The sequence below is a fragment of the Exophiala mesophila genome (assembly GCF_000836275.1).
Source record: "Exophiala mesophila strain CBS 40295 unplaced genomic scaffold supercont1.6, whole genome shotgun sequence".
NCBI lineage: Eukaryota > Fungi > Ascomycota > Eurotiomycetes > Chaetothyriales > Herpotrichiellaceae > Exophiala > Exophiala mesophila.
The window spans coordinates 2,051,265-2,078,324 of record NW_015622509.1 but is presented as its reverse complement, the minus strand read 5'-3'; the positions used below and the strand labels follow the sequence as shown (position 1 = coordinate 2,078,324).

The following is a 27,060-nucleotide window of genomic DNA, read 5'->3' as shown; positions in this document are numbered from 1 at the left end:
GGATATACTTTCGCCCGAGACAACCAGCAATGCTCATCACGTGCCAATAATTCTGCCACCTTCCTCGCGTGGTCGTGCATTGCGCCTGCTTGCGTTGGCCTCTTCCCGCGTCTCACCGCCTTTGCATGTTTGCATCTCAAGACACGAACACGAACAGAGATACAGACACGGGCCTGACAATTGCGGCTGCGGTTTATTGACAGCCAGCACAGCATTCTATACTCTGAACCCTCCAGCTTGTGTTCGATATCAATACATCACTTTCGACATCATCCAAGACCTCGAGACTAGAGCCGTGCGCAGTCAACTTCACCCCAGAGTAACAGACGTCTGACGTTGTCTGGCGACGCTCTGTAACAACTCTCGTTTGGAATACTCTCCATCGACGCTCTAGTCCCATTCCCGTGAGGGACCTACTTCCCACCCATGTCACACATCCGGTGACAATCCGCCTCCATGGTCACCATGGCCGACATTGTCAGCAGTCGCGCTGTCGACCCAGATGCGCAGGCTGCAGTCACCGACTTCCTAGACTACACCGAATATCTCCCCGCTGACATGATGCGCTCCTTGACCCTCATCCGTGGTCTTGACGATGCCTATCAGACAACGACCGGTCTAATACATGATCTGACTTTGGCGTATGGCACCTGGCCCTCTCAAAATCCAGCCACTCGTCCAGATCCTGCACAACTGCGCCTCCAGATCTCCTCCCAGCTCGATGCCGCTCTCAGAGCCCGAGATTCCTCCTTTGCTGAGGCTTCCCGTCTATATGATGAGGTTGACAGACACCAAAATCGGCTTCGTAGCATCATTGCAAAACTCAAGGCCATACCAAAGCCTCCTTCGCGGGATCCCACGCCTCAACCACCCCCCTCCACCCGCACCAAGCGCTCTAGAAGCGGCCGAAAGATCGAGACGGCCTCGCGACTCACCCTGAACCCCCCTCGAGGGAACGCCGTTGCGGCCGCCCTTCTTAAAAGACCTCGTGGACGACGGGTCACCGTACCTGGTGAAGTCATGCCGCCCTACGACCCCGACTCCCCAATCGCTAGTACCGAAGTGTCGGATTGGGACTCGTCTCCACCTCCACCCTCCCCTCCTAAGCCAGTCTTGAAGCTCAAGCCACTTAAAGCGTCGGCATCTTCCCAGCGTGACCGGTCTGTCGTCGCTCAAGAAAAGCTTCGGACCACACGAGAAACAACCGAGCCGCAGAACAGACCAACTCCCCCACCTGAGGACGCGGCGATTGGCAGCAAGTACAAGCCGTGGACCTACCTGACCGAATACGAATTGTATAAACTACGAAAGAAGATGAAAAAGAACCTGAACTGGGAACCGAGCGAGGTCATGGTCAAGCGAGAACTCGCCGACAGGGGTCGCGGATGGGAAAACTACTACCGCTCTAAAGCTCTTGCGACGGCGAATGGAACAAAATTTGTTGACCTGGACTTTGTTGAGAAGGTCTTGAAGCCGTCTTCCGACGACAAGGGTACCACGGACAAGGGCGGTCAACCCCACAGGAGCGAAAAGGCCAACGAGTCTGAGCCTCAGTCCGAGTCTGATTCGTCAGACGATTCAGAATCCGCCGAAGACTCCTCAAGTCCCGAATCTAGCGATGAAGAGCAAGAAGATGACGATTCATCTGCTGTAGGCTCATCTGTGGAGCAACCAGTGGAAAAGTCGCAAGCCACGCCAACTCAGAGCAATATCACTTCAACTGTCACCCCAGCTACCAGATCTCGCCAGACAGACAAGACTCAAAAGGACAACAAGACTCAGACTGGTCCCAAGGACCCACCCGTCAAATCTCAAGCAGCACTTGCAGCGCAGGAGGCTGAACTTGCTGCGCGTCGGTTAGGCGATATCGGGTCCAAGTTTCGAACTCTGTTCACCACACCGTTTGCTTCTGCCCTAGCCTCGCTCGGTAGAGGTGCGAGCACACCGACTGCCACTCCGATGGCAGGCAAAAGAACGACCAGTCGGCCATCGCGGAAACGAAAGGCGGAGGAAACACCAAGTGCATCAATTTCACCTTCGGCGGAATCGGACCCTTCGAGAAAGAAACAAAAAACGGCTCCCAAACCCTCTCCACTCGCCATGAGCCCAGTTTCGCTACCAGGCTCGGTCTCGGCGACGACAACCAGCTCCGTCAGTGAAGCACCACCTCAGCAAGCTCAGCCGCTCCCCGATACTCAAAGTGCCGGAACCATTAAGATACCGCTCAAGCTCACTATATCCTCGTCAGCAGCTCCCCACTCGAAAACTCCGACTCCAGCGCCGACGATCCGCGCGGCTAGCGTCCAGCGTGCCAGTGTCGTTCCAAAAACCGAGTCTACTCCTCCCGCACCCTCCCGACCACCCTCACGTCGCTCAGCTGCCGCTTCCGTGGAACCACAAGCCTCCCGGCGTAGTAGCCGACGACCATCCATGACCCCTTCCTTTGTCGGGCGGCGGACTCCCGGAGCAGGGGGCATTGATGCGAGTCCCAGGACAACGGCAGCCGGTCGGCGCAGCAAGCGCGATGCCCCGGGGACGTTGAAGCAAAGCAGTCAGGATGGCGGAGCTGCTGTCAGTGTCAGCAAGCGTCGAACCAAGCCAATGAAACAGACCAAGACGACACCGAGATCCTCTGCGGCGTTGCAGGCGGAGAACGTGCCACAGATTCGAGTCGATGTCGATGGACGACAGGAGCTTGTTGATCCCGAGGAAGAGAGATATTGCATTTGTGGTGATGTCTCTTGGGGGGAGATGATATGCTGTGAGCTGGATGACAAGGTACGTGACACGTGTTGGGCGTTATCGTCCACTCCATTAGGCGTACTAACCGTTGATCAGTGTGACTTTGGACAATGGTTTCACATGGAGTGTGTTGAGCTCAACGAGCTACCTCCTCGTACTATCAAATGGTACTGCCCAGGAGACCGCAAGAAGCTGCACAGAGGGGAAACTTCCAATGGGTTAGTGGGACGCGGTATCAAGGGAACGCCTGCAAGTTGATGGGCTTGAGATGCGTGATATCTGCTATGGAAAGGGCTACAAAGGATGTTGTTAGTAGAGCTTGAAGGATTGCTTGATATCCAGCGCTCGGTTTATAGGGACAAGATTGGTATCCCAAGCCTGGACAATCGAACGGCATCCGGCATGGTTGATAGGCGGATATGTATATATATAGATATACACTGGTTACAGGAGATACGAAGGATGAATGAGTATGCTTTGCTGGGTAAACTCGACGTAAACTCGGACCCCCGTGGTACGGGAAACGGGAAACGACCCAACAGAACATGGATAGCAGAATAACAGCATCATTATGAGTGCACAATGTGCACAATGCTCATCATTCTTTGCTAGAAGCTTGATCCTTGAATAAGTCAAAAGCGAGTCATTTATTTTCCACTTGGCCCACTGTCCCTCTAACCAAAGAAACGAATTAATGTCACATACACACACACACACACACAAATGACCTCTCCATCCCTCTCCATCCCTCACCTCAATTGCCTACTAACCTTAGTACCTACCCATACTGTAATACATATATATCCGTCCTACCTCCAAGAATCGACCCATGGAGCCTACCGGTAAGGTCTAAGAGTGCTAGGTTAGTACCTTGGGGACATGATAAGGAAACAAAGCCCCGAGTTCACCCTCCTGACGCCTCTCCGACCCACTCTTCGAATTTGATGATTTGATGATTTGCCCATTACTTAAATATACGGACTCCGTATTTCTCCATGTTCGTGCTCTCTTTCTCCACTTTCCACCATCCACCATCCACCATCCACCGGGTGTCGACATCGATGTCGTGATCGCTGTTGGCGGCTTCGGACTGGTTCGTTACAACATTGATTGAGAAGATGACTGACTTACTGGCTGACTGAACTGAAGTCAACTGAGTGCCCCCTCTTGGTTCTGATTCATGCCCCTCCTTTGTGCCATGTATGGGTACTACCTTGTTACTAGTACTGGGTCACCGACTGGTTCGAAATGACGACTTTTATATTATTACGTAGGTACCTAGTAGGTACTATGAGGGCCGGTACTGCTAATTAATACTAATCATCCCACATTTTCAGTAGGTAGGTAGGTACTTGAGGGATGGAGGGAGGTCGTCAGATGGTAGCTACGTAGCCAGCCCCAACCATGCGTAGTGTAGCCTGGCTACCTAACTCCATAGTTCCTATGTGGTATGGAAACAAGTTGTGTGTTTTCGTGTTTTCTCGTGTCATACCGACCTTGTTCCTTGTCCCTCCTCGGTGTTATATTGCATTTGTAATCGCGTTTCGTCCAAGCAGTCACTTTGACCATTTATCCTCTGCATATATCAAGTTGATCTTTCATCACCTCCCCAACTCTTGCATTTGGTCTCCTCTTGGTTCTAGTCTGTTGGTCACAGATCCCATTCAAGTCATTCATCACAATAGTGTAGATGATATACACTCCACACCACCAATCATGACAGACACCCCGAAACAACTTCATCTCACGGCCTTCATGCGGCCTGTGTCACTCCACACCGGCGCATGGAGGTATCCAGGAGCGGTCCCCGAGGCGAACTTCTCTCTGCCTCATTTAAAGTCCTTCATCCAGAAGCTCGAGGCTGCTAAATTCGATGCCTTTTTTATGGCAGACCATCTCGCCGTGCTCAACATGCCAACCGAGGCTCTCAAACGTAGTCACACAGTCACGTCGTTCGAACCATTTACCTTACTTTCAGCCTTGTCTCAGGTCACCGACAGAATCGGTCTCGCAGCCACAGCTTCCACCACGTATGATGAGCCGTACCACATTGCGCGTCGCTTTGCTTCCTTGGACCATCTCAGCGGTGGCCGGGCTGCCTGGAACATCGTCACCACCGGGAACCCCGATTCATCCAAGAACTTCGGTTTGGATGAGCATATGGAGCATAGCGATCGTTATAAACGCGCCAGGGAGTTTTATGACGTCGTCACTGGCCTCTGGGACAGTTTTGCCGATGATGCCTTTATCAGGGATGCCGAAACCGGCGTCTTTTTTGATCCCGAAAAGCTCCATACCTTGAATCATCGAGGCGACGATTTGAAAGTCAAAGGACCCTTAAATATTGCCAGGCCAGTCCAAGGCTGGCCTGTGATTGTTCAGGCTGGTCAATCCGAGCCGGGGAAGCAGTTGGCTGCAGAGACCGCTGAAGCCGTCTTTTGCTCGCCGAGGGATTTGGCTGCCGCAAAACTCTTGTACAGTGACATCAAAGGGAGGGCAGTCAAGGCTGGAAGAAACCCAGATCATATCAAGATCTTGCCGGCCGCCCTGGTCATTGTTGGCGACACGGTCGAAGACGCCAAAGCAAAAAGACTGCAGCTGGATAGTTTGGTACATTACGATAGTGCCATTGCGTCGCTGTCAGTCGCTCTTGGGGTAGATGCTTCAAAATTCGATCCGGATGGTCCCTTACCTAAGGATTTGCCTGACACGAATGCCAGCAAGACAGGCCGTGCCTCAGTCTTGAAGCTCGCTAAAGATGAGGGCCTCACAGTGCGACAGCTGGCCGGACGGTATGGTGGCTACTCTGGACTGGCCTTTGTTGGGCCTCCAGATCAAATTGCCCTAGAGTTTGAGACCTGGTTACGGGAAGAGGGAGCCGACGGTTTTACCATCACATTTCCTTTTGTGCCGCAAGGTCTGGACGATGTGACCCAACGCTTGGTGCCGGAATTACAACGCCGAGGTCTATTCCGCAAAGAATACGAAGGGACGACTCTGAGAGAACATTTTGGTCTTCCACGACCCAAGAACCAGTTCTTTCCTTGAGTATCCACACTCTCCTTCGTCGTTCCAACGACTGAACGTTGGGCATTTCGACACTATGGTGCATCAGTGTTTTTGGTATGACCAAATCTCGGCGCTGGAGTAAGATGTTGATACTTGCTCCAGTTCCCTCAGTAGTTCGGCTAATGAATAGCTTGAAGGGAACACTGTCGTTTGTAGCCTTAGGTGAATCAAAGAGATATGCAACACGGCCTCAATGTCGAGTCCGTCAGTAGCTTCAAGACTCCCAGCAACAAATCTCGTGCTGGAACAGCTCTAGTCGTCAGTCTGACTAGAACGAGGAAAAACTTCCTGGTAAAGCGGACTCGACAGGATCGACTTGCCACATGTAGACCATTTGGAGCACTGTGTAGTAACAGTTGGAATGGATGAGACATGTACTTGACCTCTCTTCGCCCATCGGCCTCTCACCTTGCTGCAAGGACAGCTCGCAAGTCCCAACAGATACTCTTGATCTGTGGCTTCCAACCTTTGTAACACAACCGTCCGTCCTCTCCGAGAATCTCAGACAGGCCTGAACATGACACTTTTCATTGGTGTGACGATGATGATAAGGTGGCGTTGATGGAAGACTGGAAAGGCCTGCCCGAAACCCGTTCGCAAACTTGACCAGTCAACGAGGATTGCGGTTTCGTAGTCTCGGTGCGTACGTATACACTGACAGGCTCCACAAATCTTTATCCAACGCTCGCTTCAAGTCTTCCACGCCACAGTTGCCAAGGGCAATCGACATTCCAAAACGGTCGGATATTCCCAGCGGACAGCCTTGCCTCATTGATAACGGCAAACCACTGGAAGACTGACAAGGCACCAAGGTATTCAGGGGATCAAATAACTGGCCTTTCGGAATTGTGCATGTTGCACGATCTATGCAGTAGTCTGTCGTGTCTGTGAAAGGAAAATGGTACAGATCGAGGGTACATTCCACCGGTAGTTCAGGATTCTAGATGATTGGGGGGGGGACTCAAATGCCGTGCCATTTTAGGCATATGCCTTGGCCGACCAAATAATTTCCGAGACCAAGTTGGCGGATCTGGAGCTAATGTGGTAGCCCGAGGGGCCCTGGGGCCTCACACATGGTCCCCCTACACATACGGAGGACTCCGTACGCGCGGTAGCCTTGACCAGGAACGCCAGGACAGGGGTGCAGGCCAGGGAGGGGGTAGGGAAGCTGACTTGCCAAGGCCTGCAAGGTCACTCACTGTGGAGTATCCTTGTGTTCGTTTGAATCAAAGCACCATCCCAGTCTCGAGAGGATCAGTTGCGACAGTATCCGAACGCAGGGATCGATCGCAGGCCTGGTCTTGGTCAGAAGGACTACGCATACCATCAGTGCTGTACATGACTCCGATGTGACATGGTTTCCGATAGCAGTGAAAGCATCGTGAATTTGTTGGACTAAGTTGCGAGCGATCGAAGCCTGCGTGACGATCACTTTTGACAAGACAAGTTCGGGTGACTTGGCACGCCTCAACAAGCTGAAGAGGATCAATGCTGTAATATGATCATTCCAATAGGCCGTTGGAATGCATAATTAGAGACAGATCCGAACTGCATGTACCTAATGTAGGTGTGCTAAGTCTTGATAGAGTTCACATACTCGTCCGAGTACACAAAAATTTGAGAGTGGCATATCGGAGGGATAGGAGCCATATCAGAGACTGGGGCACAACCGCCATGTGGCTAACCTTGAGCTTAGTCTGATATGCACACCCTTTGCAGACTTGACTGACAGGGATCTCATATTGGTGTGAGATTGATTGAGTGACCAACTGATAAGGATGATCGCAACCATCAGGTTCTGCCAGAAGGACCAAGTGTGAAAGTTTCACATCAAAAACATTCGAGTACGTACTGAGAAATGTGTTCAAGATTAAATTGTGGCATACGGGTTTGATGAAGGCAAGGCCCACACTCGAGACAGTGGGCGTGATCCAGATCTGAGAGAGTTGCGAAGCTCCCAAGTTCTGAATCAGGGACTGCGTGAGCCGTGGAATATTTAGTGAATGGCTCTGAAAATTGTCTGAAAAGTGTTGGGACTGCGGCGGCTCCGCACCCTACGACGAACTGGCAAGGAAGCGATAATTTCTCCCTGGTCGCATCGGAAGGCTTGACTTGACCACCAAGTGGTTGGCGGTAATTTAGGCAAACCTTGGGCGTAAGGCCCACTAACGCGCTCTGGAAGTGACTTTCCTGGGGCCGGGGAAGATGAGTAGCGCACTCCCACGACCTTCTAGGGTATTCTAGTCGTTTGAACCAGGTCTTGTATGTCTGTCATGCCGACATGAATGTTCGGGGCGACGGGTTGTTCTGGTTTGCAGGCGCCAAGTCGACGGCCAGCAACCATCTCTAAAGCCGAAATGTGAGGACCAGCTTTTGCGGAGGCTGGGACGAAGACAAGGTGATGTTTCAAACAACGTCAAAAGCAGGTTCATGGTTGGCAGAGGAGCCATGTGATGGCTGCAGCAACAGGAGTGGTTCCGAGAATACTGAATGAGAGCGACCAAAAACAGAATGAGTCACAGACTAGATCTCGGAAGGTGCCAAACTGACATATGTCAATAATCTGTGAGGATGTGTACCAATACACCTGTCTGGGTGCTTGTCTTGGTCTGATAACCGAACTTTCATCGAGTTGTTTCCGAGACTTTTGATCCGTGATCGCTGCATCGGCCCCGGGACAGGGCCATGGCCCAAGCTTGTTGGCCAGGCTTCTCCATATTTTATTATCTTTGTGTAGACATGCTTTGAAGCCTGACAGGTGTCAGAAATCGATGAAGATGGGGTGGTTGCATCCACAGCGAAGAAGACATCGGCCACAGGTGACACCAACCGGTCAACGGAGCATTTGAAGGTATCTTTGTGACTGGTGTGATTTTTTTTTGGACACGGGCTAAGGAGAATTTGAACCGATTGGGAATGGGATATTGCGGTACTGCAATAAATCCCCGAACGCATGGATGGGGCCGGGGGGGCCTTTGTGGCTCTCTGCCTTGATCACGCTTGTGAGGGCGCTTGCGCAGGTACCGGCGTATCAGTGGACTCGATGGGAGCAGCCCATGTCAGCTCCCGGGAGTCAAAAGAACGCCAGTGGGTAACCCGATGGGTCTGCGGCTCCAATACACTGGCTCCCCGAAGTGAAGTGTGAATATTAGTCTGGAGAGTGTCAGCCATCGTAGCGAGGCACCGAGGATTGAGGGAGGGGAGGGTGGCACCTTGAGTTTTCCATCGAGACAAGAAGGCTGCTGGGCTTCCTTTCCGTGCCCAAGTGGGCCCGAGGGCCGAGGGGCTCCACGCCTGTAAGGCGAGTTTGCTGGGGTGGACAAATAGGTGCTTCCAACTTCGAGGGTGCATTATCGATTCGTTCTAGACGATTGACTACGAGGTCGAATGGTTGGAATTTTCAACATCGCAGCCAATAATTGAAATGTGTGAAAAATGTGTGATTGATTCAAATCAAGGTAGGCGCAGCACACTCAACTCCCACTCGGGGTCGCTCCTGCCACGAATTGAATTGAGTAGAGGAAAGAGAGATTTGCATAGGGAAGGCGCGATCACGAACTGTAACTCAGGCAGAAGGAACTCTTCCACAGAACTTCATCCCATTTCATCCCACCTTTAGCCTGCTCTCCCAATCTGCTTATCACTTGTTGCCATTGATAGTCACCGTTTTCTATGCATATTATCCCGTGCCCAGTAATAGGCCACTTTTCTACAGCGTGGGTGGTCCATTTGCTTCTTGAAACAGGTGTACAATGACGGCAAATCTCCCCAAAATGGCAGAAGTTTTTTCTGGCACGTCATTCTTTACTCTTCTCACTCTAGATTAAATGCCCACATGTGACACAAGTCACAGCAAGACAGGGCAAACTCTATGTATCTGCATTTACTCATTCAACGTCTTCCCCGGCCGCCTCCACGCGTCATTATCGCCACAAGCAGAGTGATGTGCCTTCAATACTTGATCAAGCTGAATGACACAATCGTTGAAAGGTGTGTCAGGTTTGTCAGGTTTGTCAGGTTTGTCGTTGGCTGAGTGGCTTGATGGGGGTCTGATGGCCTTCCCAATGAGCCGTCATCCCAAGCATGGCCTAGTCCAAGTGGCCGACGGGTGGTTTCCAGCAATCCAGTAATCTGGGACACGAGCTGCCACCCCACCAGCTGTGGTGCTGCGGACCTGGCTGTGGCGTGGGTAGGCTGGATGTATAGGTGTCTACAGGCGTGACAGGCTGCTCTGGGTGAACATTCTTCTCAAGGCTCAGCCGCCGAGGGCGCCCAGGTTCGGACCCCCTGGGTCCTGGAACCTCTCCGGATGCGTCATTAGCTTTCCACGCTTCGATTCGAACTGTGCAGGCGCCTTCTTGTGCACACTACGATCACGGATCACCTTCCCTACGTTTTAGAGCGTGGGCCAAAGAGAGACTTGAGACGCGTTCCGGACGCCTCCCTCTCTTGGAACCGTGGAAACGCACAACTTGTTCCGGATAATGATCCTGCTCGTTTTAGGGCGATCACCCTTCTCTTGCACCATCCTGGACAACCATGCAATACCAGAGAGGCTGACCCTGAGTTGTCGGACCGCTTTAAACGAGAACACTCGACTCGAGGCGCGTCTTCGGGAGTCGCATACGGAGTACACAGGCATGGCCAACCTTGGACTTACGGAGTAGTCACAGGACAAGGGAACCAATCACCTCCCCTGGCCATCCGCACAACCCTGGACAAGCTTGGGCCGGGCGACGTGTGGTTGAGAAGGGGTGTCAAGGCTAACAGATTTAGACTCGGTCGCCCTCACCACGGGTTCCACTATCCGGTTTTCTGGCACGGTACGGGAAGCTGGAAAATGGATCACAGGGAGAAGGCTTAGGGTCCTGGTGCCAGAAAGGATGCCCTGTGGATCCATCCGCGCAAAGTCCACCTTCAGCATTGAGATTCCGAGGTACCGAAAGGGGGTAACTGCAGCTTGACTTTTAATCCCCTTATGTCGCCAGAAAGTCGACGCAACTTTTTGTTACACGTTCGACTTTTGCTTGCCGCACCTCTCCTCTCACTTTTTTACATGAACTTTTTACGTTGCCTGGGTTGATAATTGAATTTACTGGTCTTTTGAGTTTGTCTGCAAGCGAGAAACCTGCCCTGGCTGAGCCGATCGCTAAATCACGCCCCCCCAAAAAGTCGATACATCAGATACTTGGACACGCTGGATCCACCCCGACCAGACTCTCAATACACCCAATCTCGAGTCCTCCTGGATCAGTCCGGTCTGGCATCCAATCTGTCTGCAATCAAGATACCCGAGACCTCCAAAACTACCTGTGATATTTGTCCCAGTCTCGACAGCTTTTGCACCCGACGGCCACCTTGTTGCCCGGGATCAACTCCCCTTGGCTCACTGCGCCAGCCCTCTCTGCCCGACCGTCTGGGTCCGGATTTTGACAGTTGGGAAACTCAAATAGTCGACACGCGCGACCACTCCTTTCTTGATCCCGCATTCCTCCCTTGACAACCCTATAATTCTCTTACAAAGAGAAATCGCCTCCGTCAGTCAGAGACATCCCCTTGTACAACGTGCGTGGTGACTGTTGCGGTTCCCTGGTGCAGTCTGGTACCATCTCACTCATCACTCGACGTCGTTTTGAACGTGAGTCAATGCCCAGAATTCCCGTTTGTCAATAGGCTATATAATCCACCACCTTTTACATCCCTGGATGCAATTCTGGTCAACAATCTTTACTGACATTTTTCCACCAGACAGATTTCCACCATGACTTCAACACAGTCAACGACACCCTGCGACATGGGTCGTGGCGCCTATGACACCACAGGCGTGCCCAAGCCCAAGCCACCACCGAAACCCCGTCATCATTGATCCTCCTCTCGGTTCCAACAACAAGCCCCGAGCACAAGCGGAGACGGGTGATGGACCTACCTGTGGTCCGCTCATGACATGGGTTGCTGACCATGTCGAGTCGGGCAACAACGGCTCTGACAGCACAGCCGTGCATTCAGTCAGCACGACTCGCCTGTGCTGCTGACCAACATTGTTCCAACAGCGCAAACAACAAGATTGCAATCTCCTACGTGCGTTTCTTTCGAATTACCCTGTACAAATACTTCGCTTCAAGATTTGAGCGTTCTCGGCGACACATTAATCGTGTTATTACCACCCTTGTTGCATGTACGGCGCACCATGAATCTTTTCAGGGATCATTTCCAACCACACGACCTTTCTTGTACAACCACTTTTCAACAAACACATCTTTTATGGTGCCGCAAAAGTCGATTTAGGGTTCGGCGTTTCAACTAGACTCGAGGGGACATCTGGGTTGGGGTTCGGGAATGGAAAAAGAGCGATCTGGTACGAGGGTTCATTGGACATGCAATAGATTTTTCCACGACTCGGGTCATCACATTTTCTGGTTCATGCTTTTCTGGGCGCGCCGGGCTGTGGCAGTGCCTTTGCCCATGGTCGGGTGGGTCTGGACGAAGCAATCAAGGGCATCGTCAAGAGGCGGAGCTCTTCACTCGTCGACTCAATAGAGCGGGCGCAGACTGTCATGTCTGCCTGAAGGACGGATGCCTGAGTGGACGGCTGGTCTGCCGTGGGACTGAAGACTCACGATAGACGACGCACTGAAAGCAGTGATTCATCCTAGTTGCACCTAGTCTGTATGAGATTAATATGATGAAAAGAGTAAAAAAACACTCGCAAGATGACTTGGACTGATATTGATAGCCGTGCCAATTAACCACCTCACCACCTCGCGTAGATAAAGTTCCGCAAACATGAGGGGCTTTTGCAGCAGATCACGGGATTGGACAAATGCATGAGACCTCCGGGTCGCAGATGCACAGAAGAATAGAATGCGATTGAAGGATGCATGCAGGAGATGTGTTGTCGAGGCGAGGGTGTTTGGTGGCGCTTCGTTCTGGATGAGGGCGCAGACAAAGGAAAATCCCAATGCTACAACTGTCTGAATATCCCACCGTAATATTCAATGGTCAAGCATATTAGTCTTAAATGCAAGCGGGTCGCCGTCGTCGTCAACTCCAACTCCAACTTCTTGTCCCTCCAGCACAACTACACACAACTCAACATCTTCATTCGCATTCCACCCAACTCTCTCCTCCAGTGGACTCCTTACTTCATCTCCATCGCATCTGTTAGACCCTCAAGCAGTCACCAGTCTTCCTGTCTATCGGCCCAATCCCCCTTCGCGGCACTGTGTGGTAAATCCCGCTAGTCCACACCTGGTGCCTGCTGCCACTCGTCGCTCAACCTGTCCTCCCTCCTCTTCCACAATTGACACGGCGTCGGTGTTCTCGATCCCTCTCTCCTCCCAGATTCGAGCGGCCCTTACTCTGTCAGCACTTGACTAAAAGTCATACTTGACATTGATCCCAACAGCGAACACGCCGACTGTTGTCCAGGCCTGCCTCAAATTATCACCTGACACACCCTATATCTCAAGAGCATGGCAGACAATTCATCAGCCCCCAAACCTAGCAGCAGCGTCAAGCTTGTGCTACTGGGCGAGGCTGCCGTTGGAAAGGTGGGTCGTACATCCATCCTAGGCGACACAAACCGACGTTCGGCATTCGATAGCCTCCTCTGTCTGCCTCTTCTTCATTCCCTCTTCTCCTACCATTTTTTGGACACCAATTTCTCATCGGGTCCTTTTGGCTGTACCCATGTCATCGCGAGACCTTATCCCCACATCACTTGTCCTAAACACTTGTTCTCAATGCTTTTACCGCCCTTGCTGACGTCTGACTTACCAGTCATCTTTGGTTCTCCGCTTCGTTAACAATGATTTCCAAGAAAATAAAGAACCAACCATTGGAGGTGAGTCCCCGGTCGCCTGTCCTGTTGATCCCCCCAGCCTCAATGACTGCCTCATCAAATGCAACGCGCCATGCTGACGTAGATGACGATACAGCGGCTTTTCTGACGCAGAAAATCTCTCTTCCCAATCGAATCATCAAGTTCGAAATCTGGGACACCGCGGGCCAAGAACGTTTCGCGTCGTTGGCGCCCATGTACTACCGCAACGCCCAGGCCGCACTTGTCGTGTACGACCTGACCAAGCCCACCTCCTTGACCAAGGCAAAACATTGGGTTGCAGAATTGCAGCGACAAGCTTCCCCTGGAATCGTCATTGCCCTGGTTGGAAACAAACTAGATCTGTGCGCGGAATCTTCATCATCCGATGCCGAAGAAACACCAGCTGCCTCGGACGCCGAGTCAGGCACAGAAGGAGACGGCGAGCCTGGCGAGGCCGAACCTACTGATGACGGTGACGCAAGAAAGATCTCGACTCGCGAAGCAAAGTCATATGCTGAGGAGGAATCACTCCTGTTTTTCGAGACAAGCGCCAAGACTGGTGTCAACGTTGCGGATGTGTTCAGTGCTATTGCCAATGCCATTCCTGAGACTAGCCTGAAAGGATCAAGAGGCGCAAGTGGTGGCGGAACCCAGGCTGCCTTGAGCGGTGCCGCCAACCGCGCTGAAGAGGCCAGAGTCAATTTGGCCGATCGGACAAAACAGAAGGGAGGTGACAACTGTGCTTGCTAGAATAATCCTATGTGGATTTGCTTTGGAGTCGGGTGGTTGGGTCTATCGGGGTTTAATCACGTCCTTGATGCTCGAGAGTTCAGACGATGCTCTCGCGCTCGTTGTTGCTACAGTGGATAAGATGCCGCGGATTCTACTTTTTAGCACCAGAAAGCAGTCTCACGGCAATGACATGGACATAGTCGTCGAGACAAGGAATCATTTCAGAATATCCGTTTGATCTATAGGATGCATCGTCAATCATGTTTTATTCTTTAGTTGAAATGGGCCAGAGCCGTGCCATGTCTTCACAGATACGCGACGTAGCTCAACCAAATAGGAGCACCTACATACATCGTTACGAGATCTTGATTCAACACTACCACGTACGTCGCCATGCCCGATCGACAACGTCATCCTAAACGTCATGCTAAACCTCATACACCCATAGCTCGTTGATCATCGACATTTCCAAACCATCAAACAGACATTCACCATCGACCATGGACCATGTCAGCCACCCACAGGCCTCACTCATATCTTCCACAGAAGATGATCAGGAGAAAGACCAGCAAAGACATCAGAGATGACAGCCTTCGCCTGGGTAATACAGGCACGTTCATTCTTAGTCCAGGCCTCCATCCTCCCGAGACGACGAGCCTCAGAGATACGGTCCGCGCCCGTCAGAATGGCCGATGCGAAACAAATGCAATTAATCCCTTGCTCATCCTTTCCCGTATGCGTTTCGTCCGATAGCCGCTTCACCACATCGACACATTTCTGAAAGACAGCCAACAGATTGAGTCGCGACATGGGAAGTCGAGATCCTCCTCCTCCTTCTCCTCCTGATGACGAAGACCAAGTAATCGACTCCTCCACCCTCGACGATAGAATCTGCATATTCCTCGCCACCGTCGTCAAGTCATGCGCCGCATCATTCATCTCACCCTCCTGTAAACCCCAATCCTCATCACCAACATGATACCCCTGCTTTATTAACCGGAAAATCAAACAATCCATCGTCAGACCTTGCTGCGGTCCGCTCTCACGAGTCGATCCCAACCCGGCCGCCCGTCTCGCCGCATGCGCAGGGATAGCCATACACCAACTATCTCTACTATTCCTATTCTTATGGCCCTTTTTGAACTTCAATCTCGCTCCCACATATCTTCCCCAACAGGAACGGTAACTATAACTGGGCCTGACCCCACCGGGGAACAGCACATCGTGAAACAATTCGCATAGATCTTCCAGCACGGGAATCTGTTCCAGACCGCCGAGTTTCTGCAAGACATTATATGAATGTAGCACGGCGCCCACGTAATGTCGATAATTAATCAGTCGCATGCCGTAATAGTGGCATAGATCCAGGATTTCTAATACGTGGGTGCCGGCCACCCAGGGAGATTGGAAATATAGGTCCCAGCATTTATGGCGGCTGAAGTCGAGGAGGTCGTGTTCGAGCGTTTGGAGGTGGTAGCCTAGCGTTTGGGTGCAGCGGCAAGGGAAGCAGGTTTTGTCGTTGACAATGGATGTGACGTGGCTGAGGGCTTGTTGGGCGAGTTGGAGGGCCGTGATGCGATGTTTGGATATGAGGTTTGGAGTCGGGGTGGATGAGAGGTAGGTTTTGTAGCCTTGGTTCAAGAGGTGGAGGCCCATGATAGCAGACCAGGATTGGGGCTCTTGATCACGGTGGGTGAGGAAATAGCCGACGTCGGCGTAGACGGGGGTACTGGTTCGGACAATGTTGGATGGAGGGGATGGGGTGACGACTAAATGGATGATGTTGTCGATGATGGCATCGAGGAGTTTGGGTCGGGTGTGGTTATGGATGGAAGGTGATTGGATGTAATCAGCAGGTTTTTGTACACAGGAGGCGCATGACGAGATGGGTGTAAGCTGATGTCCATCTCGGTAGTGGCCTAGTGATCTCTCGACTTCTTGAAGGGTGTCAAGTAAGCGGTGACTCGATTCAGGACCGTCTTTCCCGCCAATACTGCAGCATATCTGATGTAGGTCTGATATGTCGAGTTTTATGTCCTGTTCGAGTAACTCGAGGCCCAGTCGACGAAGAGATGCGAAGCCAACGTTTGTCATGAACGCAGCGGTGACAAAAGAGATTTCACCTTGTCCCGCAGACTCCCAGCATCGTTCGACAGAGTTGACTATGTCTTGAGCACGCTTATCCTGGTGTCAGTCATGTCAGGGGTAATCGAGGGGAATAGTTAAACTCACTTGAATTGTTGCGGTGACTTCCATAGCTCTACCGAGATCATCATCAGCCAAGAAGACGTCGAGTCCTGAGCCATCGCAATGCGGTGGAGCTACTGCGATGCATTCTGAACACTCCGAAGGTGAAGTCGAAGCTGAAGCTGAAGTATTCGAAGTCTCGGACGAGTCATCTGCCACGTCTTCAACGTCTTGGACAGTCAAGGCTTCATAATGATTGATGAGGCCCCCTTCAGAGATCAAAGACGACTTGCGAGTCCGCCGCAGGTCTCTTGGCTGATGTTCAGGTTTCCCGCAGGAGACACATAGGTCGGCATAGATTCGAGAAAGACTTGTCGAAGTAAGCTTCACTCCCACCATCTTGAAAGGCATGATGCCGATGCCACAGGGACATCAACTTACCTCGAAGTGAAATGTTCATGATTGACAGTATCTACCTCGTCATCAGAAGCATCAATAGTTCCACGAAAATGCTTGCTGAGTCTGTTTCGAGCCGCGATCGTCTCACGAAAATGAAAATGAATGACATCTGGAAGCTGTTTCAATGAACTGGCAATCACTTGTGCTAGAGATGCCAGCTCTTTGATGGGTAAACTCTTGACCTTCCGATTCGGCGCATTGCTGTATGAAACGAACCAGGCCACTAAGGCTCGTGTGCCCTTTTTATAACGGACATAGGCATCGAGGATGTCGGGCGGCAGGCCACTGAATGTCACCTTATGTGAAGGGTTAAGAAGCATTTTCAATTTTATTGCTGGGTTGAGGATTTTTGGTGGTCTTTTAGTTCAAGATGTATTCAATTTCAAGGTCTGGGTATGGAGAAAGTTGAGGAAGCGAAGAGTTGTTTCAAATCAGGAACAGGGACAGGAACAGGGGGGGCTTGAGAGAGAAGTAGTCATGCATACACACATTGAAGAAACGTGTTTGACAAACTGAGTTTGAGGACATTAAGACCAACCTTTGCTTTGCTGCCGATTTCAATAGGTATTTGGTCAATATCATGGTTGAAGTTGGACATTCTGATTGGTCTCTGGGCCGACAAGATGAGGCTCGAATGGCTCTTCATGACCGATCGACGAATGGTCCGTGATGGAACTGGAGTGAGGACCTTAACTTGCGATGATGAAAGATGAAGAGGAGAAGTTGATAAGATCACGTGATAAAAATGAAGGCGAGGTCATGTGATTTTACTATACCACGTGACTGAGGCTATGGTCGGTGCTGTCTTTAAGAGATTCAATCATAACATTCAGCTGTGAATATTGTATGTTTCCACTACAAATACATGTCTGCTCAAAAGCATATTCAAATACGGTCAGGTCAGTACACACTTTGCATCATCGCTATCGTCGTTATCGTGGCCATTCATTCCAGAGCATCACCTTTGCATATTCCTAATCCTTTCTCCCTCCCCGTATTGACCACGTCTCCTGCTTCCATGGTCACCATTCCATCACTTTGTCCCAAGAATCTGCCATACTGGCAAGCTCTGTTTGCGGGACTTGAGGTCCTCAAAAGAAGTCTTGTCGGTATATGGATGAGGTTGCGATGCAGCTCGAGGTCGAGGAGAGTCATCAGTTGGGATAAGATCCAGCTCCTGGTCCCACCAAGCTGGTCTACAGACACTGAATTCATGGCTGGGAATTTTTGCGGGCGATCCTAGAAGCGCGTCTTTTGATGTTGCCGTATCGGTTCGGGTGAGTGGATGTCTTTGCAATGGAGACGGTCGTCTATCCAAAGGACATCTTCCGGCATCCAAGGTGGACACCGAGGCAATGGAGAACATTCTCGACATTGTTGACGGCTTGGAGAAGTGAGACTTGAGATCGTCTTCTCCAATAAAGTCGTTCCACAGGCCTTCACTGTGCCTTTGAAGCCAGTTGCTTTCCCTTCTTTCTTCCATCGGACAGACTTGTTGCATTCCGGATTCGAGGCTATCGGCTGGATTTACCCGCCGACAGACTCGAACGATGACATATGCTATCCCCGCAAATATCAGGGCGGTGGCTATTGAGATGGCAACGATTCCAACTACTACCATTTCTGGCGGTACATCTTGCATCCACAGAAAGTGGCCAGAGCTAGGATCGTGACTGGTGTTTTGTGGTGGAGATGTCGTCGTGTCCAAGATCATTGGTGCCATTCTGGTAGGTTTGGGATGGGAAGTAGATGGATGACAGCACGTTTGAGTAGGTGAGCGAGCGATAATGCCACAGTTCTGAAGCAATGGATCAATTCAGTAAAGCCTTGAGAAAGATGAAACAGAATGAGAATTGTAAGATACAACCCACGAGGAGGTTGCCCATGATTTATCAAAGTTGGACTACAAGGCTCGTGCAGCCAAGGGGTTCCCAGATCCTGATATCCTTCCACATTCACGCCTTACGCGGCCAAAGGGTGGGTGGTCTTTGCCCTCGTGTGGAAAGCCCCGAGCCATGGGCCTAGACCCGAGTTGGTCCGTGCACATCTCCTTCCCAGCCTTGTCGAGGTGCTGGTATATAGCACGCGGGGAGCGGGATGGGGAGGCTGGGACAATGGACGAACTCTCGCGCATCATGCATCAGATTCGCATGCTTGACAGATCGAGGAGTTTCAAGTTTCAGATTCGAGGCTGGTTCCAGATCAATGGAACGATCTAACCCCACCCCCTCCCCCTCCAGCGTCATGAATCGCCCTCTCATCTAGATCCACCGATGATGTGATCACACTCCCATACTCCGCCTATGTTGCCTCTGTCTGGCTTTCCTCAATGCCAAATATTCTGCGTCAAGACTGTTGATTGGTGATATAGGAGTTGGGGGTAGTGTTCGGCCGATTGTGGGCAACGTAGACGTGTTGACGGCCTGATAACTCGCGGGGTTATAAGGTACGTATTGATGAGCTGACCCTGTCATCGATGCATGATAGCTAGAGGATCGATGTCGACGAGTGAAGTCATACGGGGGCATGTACTCCGAGTAGGGTGGTGGCGGATCTAGATGTTCGGGCGGAAGGGCCGTGGCTATCTCCACCTTCATCGACTTTGTTGCATCTACAACTCTCTCCGATCGAACGGAGCCCTGCCACGGATTGTTTCGTAGATCCAAGGCCGATCTCCGTCGATAAGTATTTGGATTAGGGTGGCTAAGCGTCGGCGTCACGGGTCCGTGTAATGCTTGAGATATCGGCCGTGGTGAAACGGTCCGTGGACGAGGTGGTGGTCCGGGCACATTGGCCAGACCATGAGATGTGGAATAATAACCTGGAACGAGACGAGCTTCTCGTCGTACGACTGGCTGATATGCCGTCGGTATTCCATCCCAGAGTTTGGAGTTTGGAGGCTGCGAGACCAGATGCTGAGAAGTGCTGAATCTCAGTTGCCGAGTCGAGGTCGTTTGTCGAAGGGTGCGATGATCGCTGGTCCACATATTAAAACCCTCCATCAATGTCCTGTTAGATGGCGGAATGCAGATGCGTTGGCTCTCGATGAGCGCTTGAGGGGTCGGGTCATGCCACGTTGATGCTCGTCCACGGGCGAGGACTGAGGTTGTCTTCTTTCCCGGAGGGTTGCTCGGGGCGGTAAGTGACTGACGAAACGTGATTTGTTCAGCCGCCGTGATCAGTGATGCCGATGATGACTCCGTTGGATCAGTCTTAGCATGTGAGACGAAAGAGACTTCCCCCATATATCAGATTCCTGTGGCGAGCTCGACCAAGTTGGACTATACCTAAAGCCATTAGGGACGCCTACCAAGACAAATAACGGGCCAGAAATGCTACGTTGGCGCGCCGTAGTGTATCGGGCGTATTGGTAACAAGCCTCATCACTCTAAGTTTGGGGGGTGAGAGACTGGCTACCTCCTGTAGGGGCCAAAAGAGATAGGATATCCATAAAGGATCGGGTAGAACTGGTTAGGATGTAATCGAACAACTGTCTGCTCGCAGGAGTTCGTCTAGCCGTCGGCCTAGCGATGGGATCAAGCTTGACAGATTAGGCGGATTGTTAGAGAAAATGGGTTCAATCATTGCTGGCGCGAAGGAATGGCAATGTAGAATATGACAAAGGACTGCTGCACGCCATGGATGCTGCGGGATTCACAGCCCCAGAGCCTATTTTGGTATGTCGACATAGCCAGCCAGGCAATGCAATTCATTAATGCTGACATTTTCGACACAGAGCCTCGGGGGATGAGGCTGCTACTGAAAGCGGCCATTCTGCTTTGAAGGTCTTGAGACGTTGATTTACTTGAGATAGACTCCTTCGAGACATGATGACAGTCAGCACAAAATGCAGTAATAATTCCTCGCTCAGGCACAGGGAAGGGAAGCCAAGTTGTTAGTAGACTCGGGTTCTAGGTCGGTCGGCCCCCAACATTCATTGCACCCTCACCAAACGGTAATTTGATGCGAGCTCTGATATCGTGCATCTGTGCATATAGGCTATGATGGCCAGAACGACTCATTGAGTACGGAGTTCCAGATAAATTTAAAAGTGTAGCAGCTCCAGAGGCACATCTGCAACGAGACCTGCGAGTATCGAAGGTCTGGAGTCTTCCTCAGAGGGGAGTCTAAAATTAGTACAGGCGATGTGCTTCCCTTGAGAGGCAGGCACAGTAATACTCGCAAGTGGCCGTCAGAACTCTGCTGCCTAACTAAGGGCATCATGTACATACTCCGTATATGGAGACGGTTGTTCAGGCTCCTCATCGTTCCGCATTACCGGTTCTGGCGCAGCCTGCAAGTCAAAATCAGAGCGCGACTCTAGTCACCAAAGGCCGGGTGTCAGTGGGCGATGACGGCGCCTAAGAATAATGACGAGTCTACGGTGAATGAAGCCATGCAAAGTCGTCATCGTTGTACAGGAGAATTTGCGATGCTGCTCACCTAGTTATTACAGTACATACGCGTCGCGTCGGGTATCATTGTCTTGGACAGTGAGAGATTGCATATAGGATCAAACAAGAAACACAGTCAAAGAGAGGTAATTCTTCGGGAAGTTGAATGTTAGGAGATGCCTTCCATGAGCATCACCATGGTGTCGGCCATTGAATGGCACTCGTAGAGCACAGATAGGCCTTGACGTATGATTATGATCGACACCATTGCATCATCACTACTACACAACAAAATCACAAAGTGTATGCAGCATCCGTGTCAAGTCTAGATGTTTGGAACAGAAATGATGATCGAATGGCATGATGTCAATCTGGTCCGCAAGCCACAGAGGATCGAAATTGCATTCCAAGATTTCAACGCCACGGATGGTGGAGGAGAACCACGTGCGGGATCGGTGCTTCACCAGAGCTATCCGCCACGGCAAGACGAACCGAGATTATTTTCGCCATGGCAATCAGAGGAGCAGAAGCGGTTATAGAAACTAGTTTAGCGATTGGATATGTGACGAGACAAAGAATGAAGTCGGAGCAGCGGTTCCAGAAGGGTAGCCCTGGGCGTGCCAGGATTATAGAGTCGCTTTGAACCTCACTACGAGTATAAGCGCGTGCATCGTATGAGGCAGTGCCAGTGAGGGTCGAGGGGTTATGTGTTCGTAGCATTAGGCCTAGGGGAGGTCACGGGAGGACCACGGGCCTTTGACGACACCATCTAAAGCCAAATACTGATACAGGTATAGGAGGTGACGAGAGGCCCCCTCAATGCCCCAGTGTTTTTGCAATTATGCTTCTGGCCATCGAATCGTGGCACAGAAAAAGCTTGGAGTGGCTTGGGCGAAGCGAAGCTGGCGCTAGGCCGGCGTCTCAATTACAGACTGCCAATTTCCCTGACAACTTGTCGCGTTGGAAGAAGCACGTCCTCTCTTTTTTGTTGTTTCCTCTCAACCTGAGGTATCGCGTCATTCCCCCGTCAGATCCCCCAGATCTGAAACCGCCTCAAGTCAGCAAAGTCCAGAAGAGAGGATGAACTCGAAACACATTCATGCACACGAGAAATATGCACGTTTTTCAATGGATTTTTCATATTACGAAATAATCACCATGCAAAGCCAGATCTACCAGAAACAGAAATAGAGCAAGGAACTCCCACGGGAAACAGTAAGATGAACGCATCAAAGACTTCCGATAAAAACAGGTATTACGCAATGTTGGCTACAGTGGTCTAGCCAACATCTCCTTGATGCGTCCAAAAAAATGTGCATAGAATGTTTCCCTCCAACCGATCGAGACTGGATGTCGTCAGGCCACGAAAAGGTAAACGGTTCGCGGGCCTGTGTCCGTCCAGCTTCCACTTAATTACAAAAGCCACACACATTCAGTTTCTCCGTGCATCCCCTAGGTGTGTCCGTCATCCTCAGACATGCCGCTTGGTGGTGGTATCTTGTATGCTGCAATCGGGCCATGAGAATCGTGAAATGCTTGATCAAAACGTCTTCAGTCCAAGAACCAGGACTTTAAGACATTTATGCAATGACCATGACGGCAGCGGCGGCGAAACCGGCCAGGGCGAAAGAGCCAGCGTTGGCGTTGGCAGCGCCGGTGAACTCAGCGGGCTTGACGCCAGTGCTACACAGGGAGTGGTCAGCATTCAAAAAAAAAATACGACTTGGATCGATCAAATGGAAATTCCTTTCTTTTTCCTTACCTGGTGTATGTCCAGACTGGGACGGAGGAGGTGGGTGCAACGGGAGCAGGGGTGGTGGACTCCCAGTCTTCCCATGGGCCGGTGGTGGTCTCGGGGGAGACGGGGACGGTGCTCAAGGTGGTGACCCAGTCACCCCAGACGGGGGTGGTGGTGGTGGTGACGGGAGCCACGGGGGTGGTCGCGGTGGTCTCCCAGTCCTCCCAAGGAGCAGGGGTGGTGGTGGTGGTGATCGGGGCGACGGGGGTGGTGGTGGTGGTCTCCCAATCCTCCCAGGCGGGGGTGGTAGTGGTGGTGGTGATCGGAGCGACGGGGGTAGTGGTAGTGGTCTCCCAATCTTCCCAGTCCCCGGTTGAGGTAGGCTTGTAAGGACAGTTAGAGACAGTCGGCTCGCAGGAGGTGATAGTTACATCAACCGTGTCGGTAACGGTGACACCTGCGGAAGCAACAGCAATGATGCTGGCAATGGCGATGGAGGCACGCATTTTGAATTTGTTTGGGTGGGTTGGGTTTGGTAGGGTGAGAATTAACCGGAAGCTGGAGGCTCGGGGTTGGAGTTAAGTAACGAATGTAATGAGCTGAACTCGAACGAGTGGACGACCGAAGTCAAGAATTGTTTTCTGGGGATACTGGAAGTTCTGGCTTGAGTATGAAGGAGGAAAGAAACAAAGCCTTGGGCAACTGGAGGTCCTTATACTGTTCTATTGCCCTGGGAGATTTGCGCGGACCCAGACAACGGTGGAGCCAGGTTACAAGCACTCCCTATTCCACACCCAAGCCTGCCGGCCGAGCACATTGGCCATCCACCGCCAGTGTTTGAAATTGCGCTCTGGAGAAAGCGTGAATGGTGTGCTCCACGGACAGGGGAGGATAGGGGATGGGACCCAGTTGGGAGACTGAGTCGACTCATGAACTGGAAATTAAGGCTGTCGGTAGCAAATGCAGGTACCCTGACAGATGCCCAATCACAATAAGAGCTTGGACGTTTCGGGCGCTATTCTTGGACGCCACATTTCTTAATTGGGGCTAGCCCGCCGTTCAGTGGGTCTTGGAGCCGCCAACATCCATCCGGTCACGCTTCGAGGTCTTCCGTTGGTGGTCAAACTTGTTCTGCACCGTAGCTTACTGGGAAACATTACCAGAGATGGAGTGCTTAGTTAAGTGTCGAGACAAGCACCTGTATTATTGACCTTTAGGGCGGTCAGTGCCTAAAGGAAGGGCCGAGGGGCCTACAAGATCGAGACAGGTGGATAGACGCGCGTCTGAAGTATCTGTTGCTGTATGCTCATATTCTACGGAGTATGCTATTAGGAAAGACTTTTGATACATCGATGGTGGCAAGATGATGCACTCGAGGGTGCAGTCATTCAGACTCTCAAAACTCGTAATAGATGACCTGAAGGACCTCTGTCCAGCTACTCGCCAACATCTAGACCTCCAAAGAGCTGGTCTGCACAGTATCAATGGACATGACGTGCGATGGATGGATGATGTGCATGTATTGCCAGTGAAATGACAGCATTATGCTGCCTTCGCCACCCGATGAGCGCTTTCATTCTACAGTCAAAGCTCGATGTGACCTCAAGACTGGCAAGATAATTTGGTTGGTTTCATAATGAGTTGGGTCTGCGGCGGTCTCGGTGGACAACCACCCCCAAGTGTAGCCCCGTCCCCAACAAGCACCACACTCTCAGGGGGCCGATGGAGTCGACCCGCGTCGGTGGGCTCATTGGACAATCGATAACCGCTTGGCAAATCTCTCAAAGACAACAACATACTCCGTACTTCGCCCCGTCGGCTGATTACTGCTTGAAGAAATCGCTTCAGTAGTCTCCACGCGAGAAACTCTTGCTGGATCAACGACCTTGTCCATCTCGTTCGACAGGGCTTGTGTGATCTCTTTGATGTTCATGTCTTGGAGATCATTTTACACGACTGGAACTCTTGGAAGTTGGAACACCATCTGGACAGTCCCGTCTTTGCCACACTCTTTTCGCTTAACTGGGGCAAATTGACCTAAAAAGTTGCTTACACTGTATTCGTACTTTGCATCCTGTACGGAGTGTGGCCATGTCTTTCATCCTCTGTGCGGCTGTCTGGGACCTTCTCTGCCCATGTGTCTGTCCACACGGGATCACCATCCCGTGCACCAACCGTCCTAGTTAGTGGGCCACGATTGCGACGATTCTGCGTCTAAAATAAAACCCATGGACCATGTTACCCAACAAGACTGCAACAGTCATCTTCTTTTCTGGCCAAGGAGCATCTTCGGCTCAAGGGGCTAGAACCTTCCCTTTTGTGGTGCTTGCAACCCATCGTCCAAATGCCTGTCCCCAATCACCAATATTTAGAAGTATTGCTAAGATGGCTACAAACAGTCCAGCTACAGTAGGGGAGCTTGACTCACCACCTCACACAGTTTTACGGAGTACCTCGTATGCCTGTTTCCAAGTGCAAATTCGAGTTCAACCAATATGGGTCAAACTTTTGAATTTAGCGACATTAGGTGATTGGAATGACGAGACCCAATATCTTAATGAGCTGATTTGTTTGTTTTCCTAACCCCCCTCGTCGATATACTTTCTCCTAGGCTTTCACAGCTTTCCACCTGCGTGGCACCAAGGTTGCACTAGTACAACACCTACTCCGTAGGTCAAGAATAGCGAGGTGGTCCAAACAGCCGACGTTCATGCACATGCCCTCGAATACGCTACCAGGCTACCTCCAAATCTACTCCGTACAGGCTCCCATCGTAACCACAGTTTGACCTATACTGAGACTACTGATCAACAAGCTCTCGGGTTTTGATCCACCCAGAAGCGCCACCCGCACCTATGGGACGTGTACATCTCGGTTATTCGGCGGAAGATGCCTCCTTTCCCTTGTCTCAGAAGTCAACAAGGAGCAAAAAGTCTACGAGTATGAGTTATGGCTGAAGCAAAGACAAAGAGACAATTTCGGTTTCACATGGCAGTTACGGTCGGGTATTCGAATGCATGCCATCGTCGTTGCTTCGCGTGTTTACTTGCTTTTTAGCTATACACTAGGTAAGGGGGGACGTGAGCCAACAATAATAATAATGTCAACACGATACCTATTTAGGCGGATACTCACGTATGGATATTGAACTCTACGACGTCCAAAGGTTTTGTTTTCCTCGGCTATTTGCCTTCTGGGTGTACTGTAGCAAGATCGAATGATACTAAAAATGTATCCTGGATCAAAGAGGGTTCTTAATCTGGGAGAACAAATTTGGGCCGACCAGGCCAGCCAGCATGCATCAAATCAAGCGACCCATGTGCAATCACGCTTCTCGCAAGTCTTAAATTCTGGCTGAAAGGATAACAAGGTCTTGCCCAAACACGATGACGATGTGGTGGTGGAAGGGGTTTGATCGGTCGTCGAAACGCTGGTTTTCTCAACTGGAAGCCTGTCCGGCTGTGTTTTTGGAGCAATGCCCGCATCTGTCCTTTCATGAGCGTTGTGATACTAATGCAAAGCTTTTGAGGCGTTTTGAATACGATCACGATAAACAAGACCTGAGCACCGGGTAGCCGTTCATGGACCATGCTCTCGAAATACGAACGGAACGAGCGAACGAGGTCCAGAACCCCCAGACGGAATCGCAGCCAAGGTCTCTTCTCTCGTGTACGCATACGACACGAAGTTGACTGCCGGATCATATGATTGCGCAGATACCATGCAACGTGCACAAGTAAAAACATCAAACTGCGGCCTGGGTCGATGACCATTCAGCCGGAATGATCATATAAAATAAAGCAAGGTCCAGCGATCCACCACGTGAGCTGGGTCGAGCGGGATGTGTCATACGAGTCACCAAGCTGCCAGATACGCGGTGCAATATGGAGGAGGATGGGTTTGTTTGTTCTTTGCTT

General features: G+C 51.2%; 7 protein-coding genes across 9 annotated transcripts; 3 read left to right on the top strand and 4 right to left on the bottom strand.

Moving 5' to 3' along the window:
* Window positions 1–148: 148 nt before the first annotated feature.
* Window positions 149–3,213, top strand: PV10_08625 (uncharacterized protein). The gene is made up of 2 exons (XM_016373669.1): window positions 149–2,778; window positions 2,839–3,213. The coding sequence occupies exons 1-2, from the start codon at window positions 457–459 to the stop codon at window positions 2,998–3,000; spliced, it is 2,484 nt and encodes an 827-aa protein (XP_016220580.1). The 5' UTR covers window positions 149–456; the 3' UTR covers window positions 3,001–3,213.
* A 7,618-nt stretch (window positions 3,214–10,831) lies between these two features.
* Window positions 10,832–12,512, top strand: PV10_08624 (uncharacterized protein). The gene is made up of 2 exons (XM_016373668.1): window positions 10,832–11,449; window positions 11,560–12,512. Exon 2 carries the CDS (start codon window positions 11,770–11,772, stop codon window positions 12,094–12,096), a length of 327 nt encoding a protein of 108 aa, XP_016220579.1. The 5' UTR covers window positions 10,832–11,449; window positions 11,560–11,769; the 3' UTR covers window positions 12,097–12,512.
* A 357-nt stretch (window positions 12,513–12,869) lies between these two features.
* On the top strand, window positions 12,870–14,734 carry PV10_08623 (uncharacterized protein). The gene is made up of 3 exons (XM_016373667.1): window positions 12,870–13,361; window positions 13,591–13,654; window positions 13,749–14,734. The coding sequence occupies exons 1-3, from the start codon at window positions 13,284–13,286 to the stop codon at window positions 14,381–14,383; spliced, it is 777 nt and encodes a 258-aa protein (XP_016220578.1). The 5' UTR covers window positions 12,870–13,283; the 3' UTR covers window positions 14,384–14,734.
* On the bottom strand, window positions 14,613–17,480 carry PV10_08622. Of its 2 annotated transcripts, XM_016373665.1 has the most exons (3): window positions 16,994–17,480; window positions 16,598–16,922; window positions 14,613–16,543 (listed from the first exon to the last, which is right to left on the bottom strand). In XM_016373665.1, exons 1-3 carry the CDS (start codon window positions 17,329–17,331, stop codon window positions 14,897–14,899), a joined length of 2,310 nt encoding a protein of 769 aa, XP_016220576.1. In that variant the 5' UTR covers window positions 17,332–17,480; the 3' UTR covers window positions 14,613–14,896. The 2 variants fall into 2 exon arrangements, with proteins under 2 accessions (XP_016220576.1, XP_016220577.1); XM_016373666.1 differs by having other exon boundaries at window positions 16,598–17,480.
* Window positions 17,481–17,869: 389 nt separating this feature from the next.
* On the bottom strand, window positions 17,870–18,902 carry PV10_08621 (uncharacterized protein). Its single transcript, XM_016373664.1, has one exon. It carries the CDS (start codon window positions 18,732–18,734, stop codon window positions 18,045–18,047), a length of 690 nt encoding a protein of 229 aa, XP_016220575.1. The 5' UTR covers window positions 18,735–18,902; the 3' UTR covers window positions 17,870–18,044.
* Window positions 18,903–19,242: 340 nt separating this feature from the next.
* On the bottom strand, window positions 19,243–20,424 carry PV10_08620 (uncharacterized protein). The gene has a single exon (XM_016373663.1). It carries the CDS (start codon window positions 20,254–20,256, stop codon window positions 19,294–19,296), a length of 963 nt encoding a protein of 320 aa, XP_016220574.1. The 5' UTR covers window positions 20,257–20,424; the 3' UTR covers window positions 19,243–19,293.
* A 2,111-nt stretch (window positions 20,425–22,535) lies between these two features.
* PV10_08619 lies at window positions 22,536–23,851 on the bottom strand. 2 transcript variants are annotated; one of them, XM_016373662.1, is made up of 3 exons: window positions 23,575–23,851; window positions 23,168–23,526; window positions 22,536–23,088 (listed from the first exon to the last, which is right to left on the bottom strand). In XM_016373662.1, exons 1-3 carry the CDS (start codon window positions 23,647–23,649, stop codon window positions 22,986–22,988), a joined length of 537 nt encoding a protein of 178 aa, XP_016220573.1. In that variant the 5' UTR covers window positions 23,650–23,851; the 3' UTR covers window positions 22,536–22,985. The 2 variants fall into 2 exon arrangements, with proteins under 2 accessions (XP_016220573.1, XP_016220572.1); XM_016373661.1 differs by having other exon boundaries at window positions 23,168–23,851.
* Window positions 23,852–27,060: the final 3,209 nt, after the last annotated feature.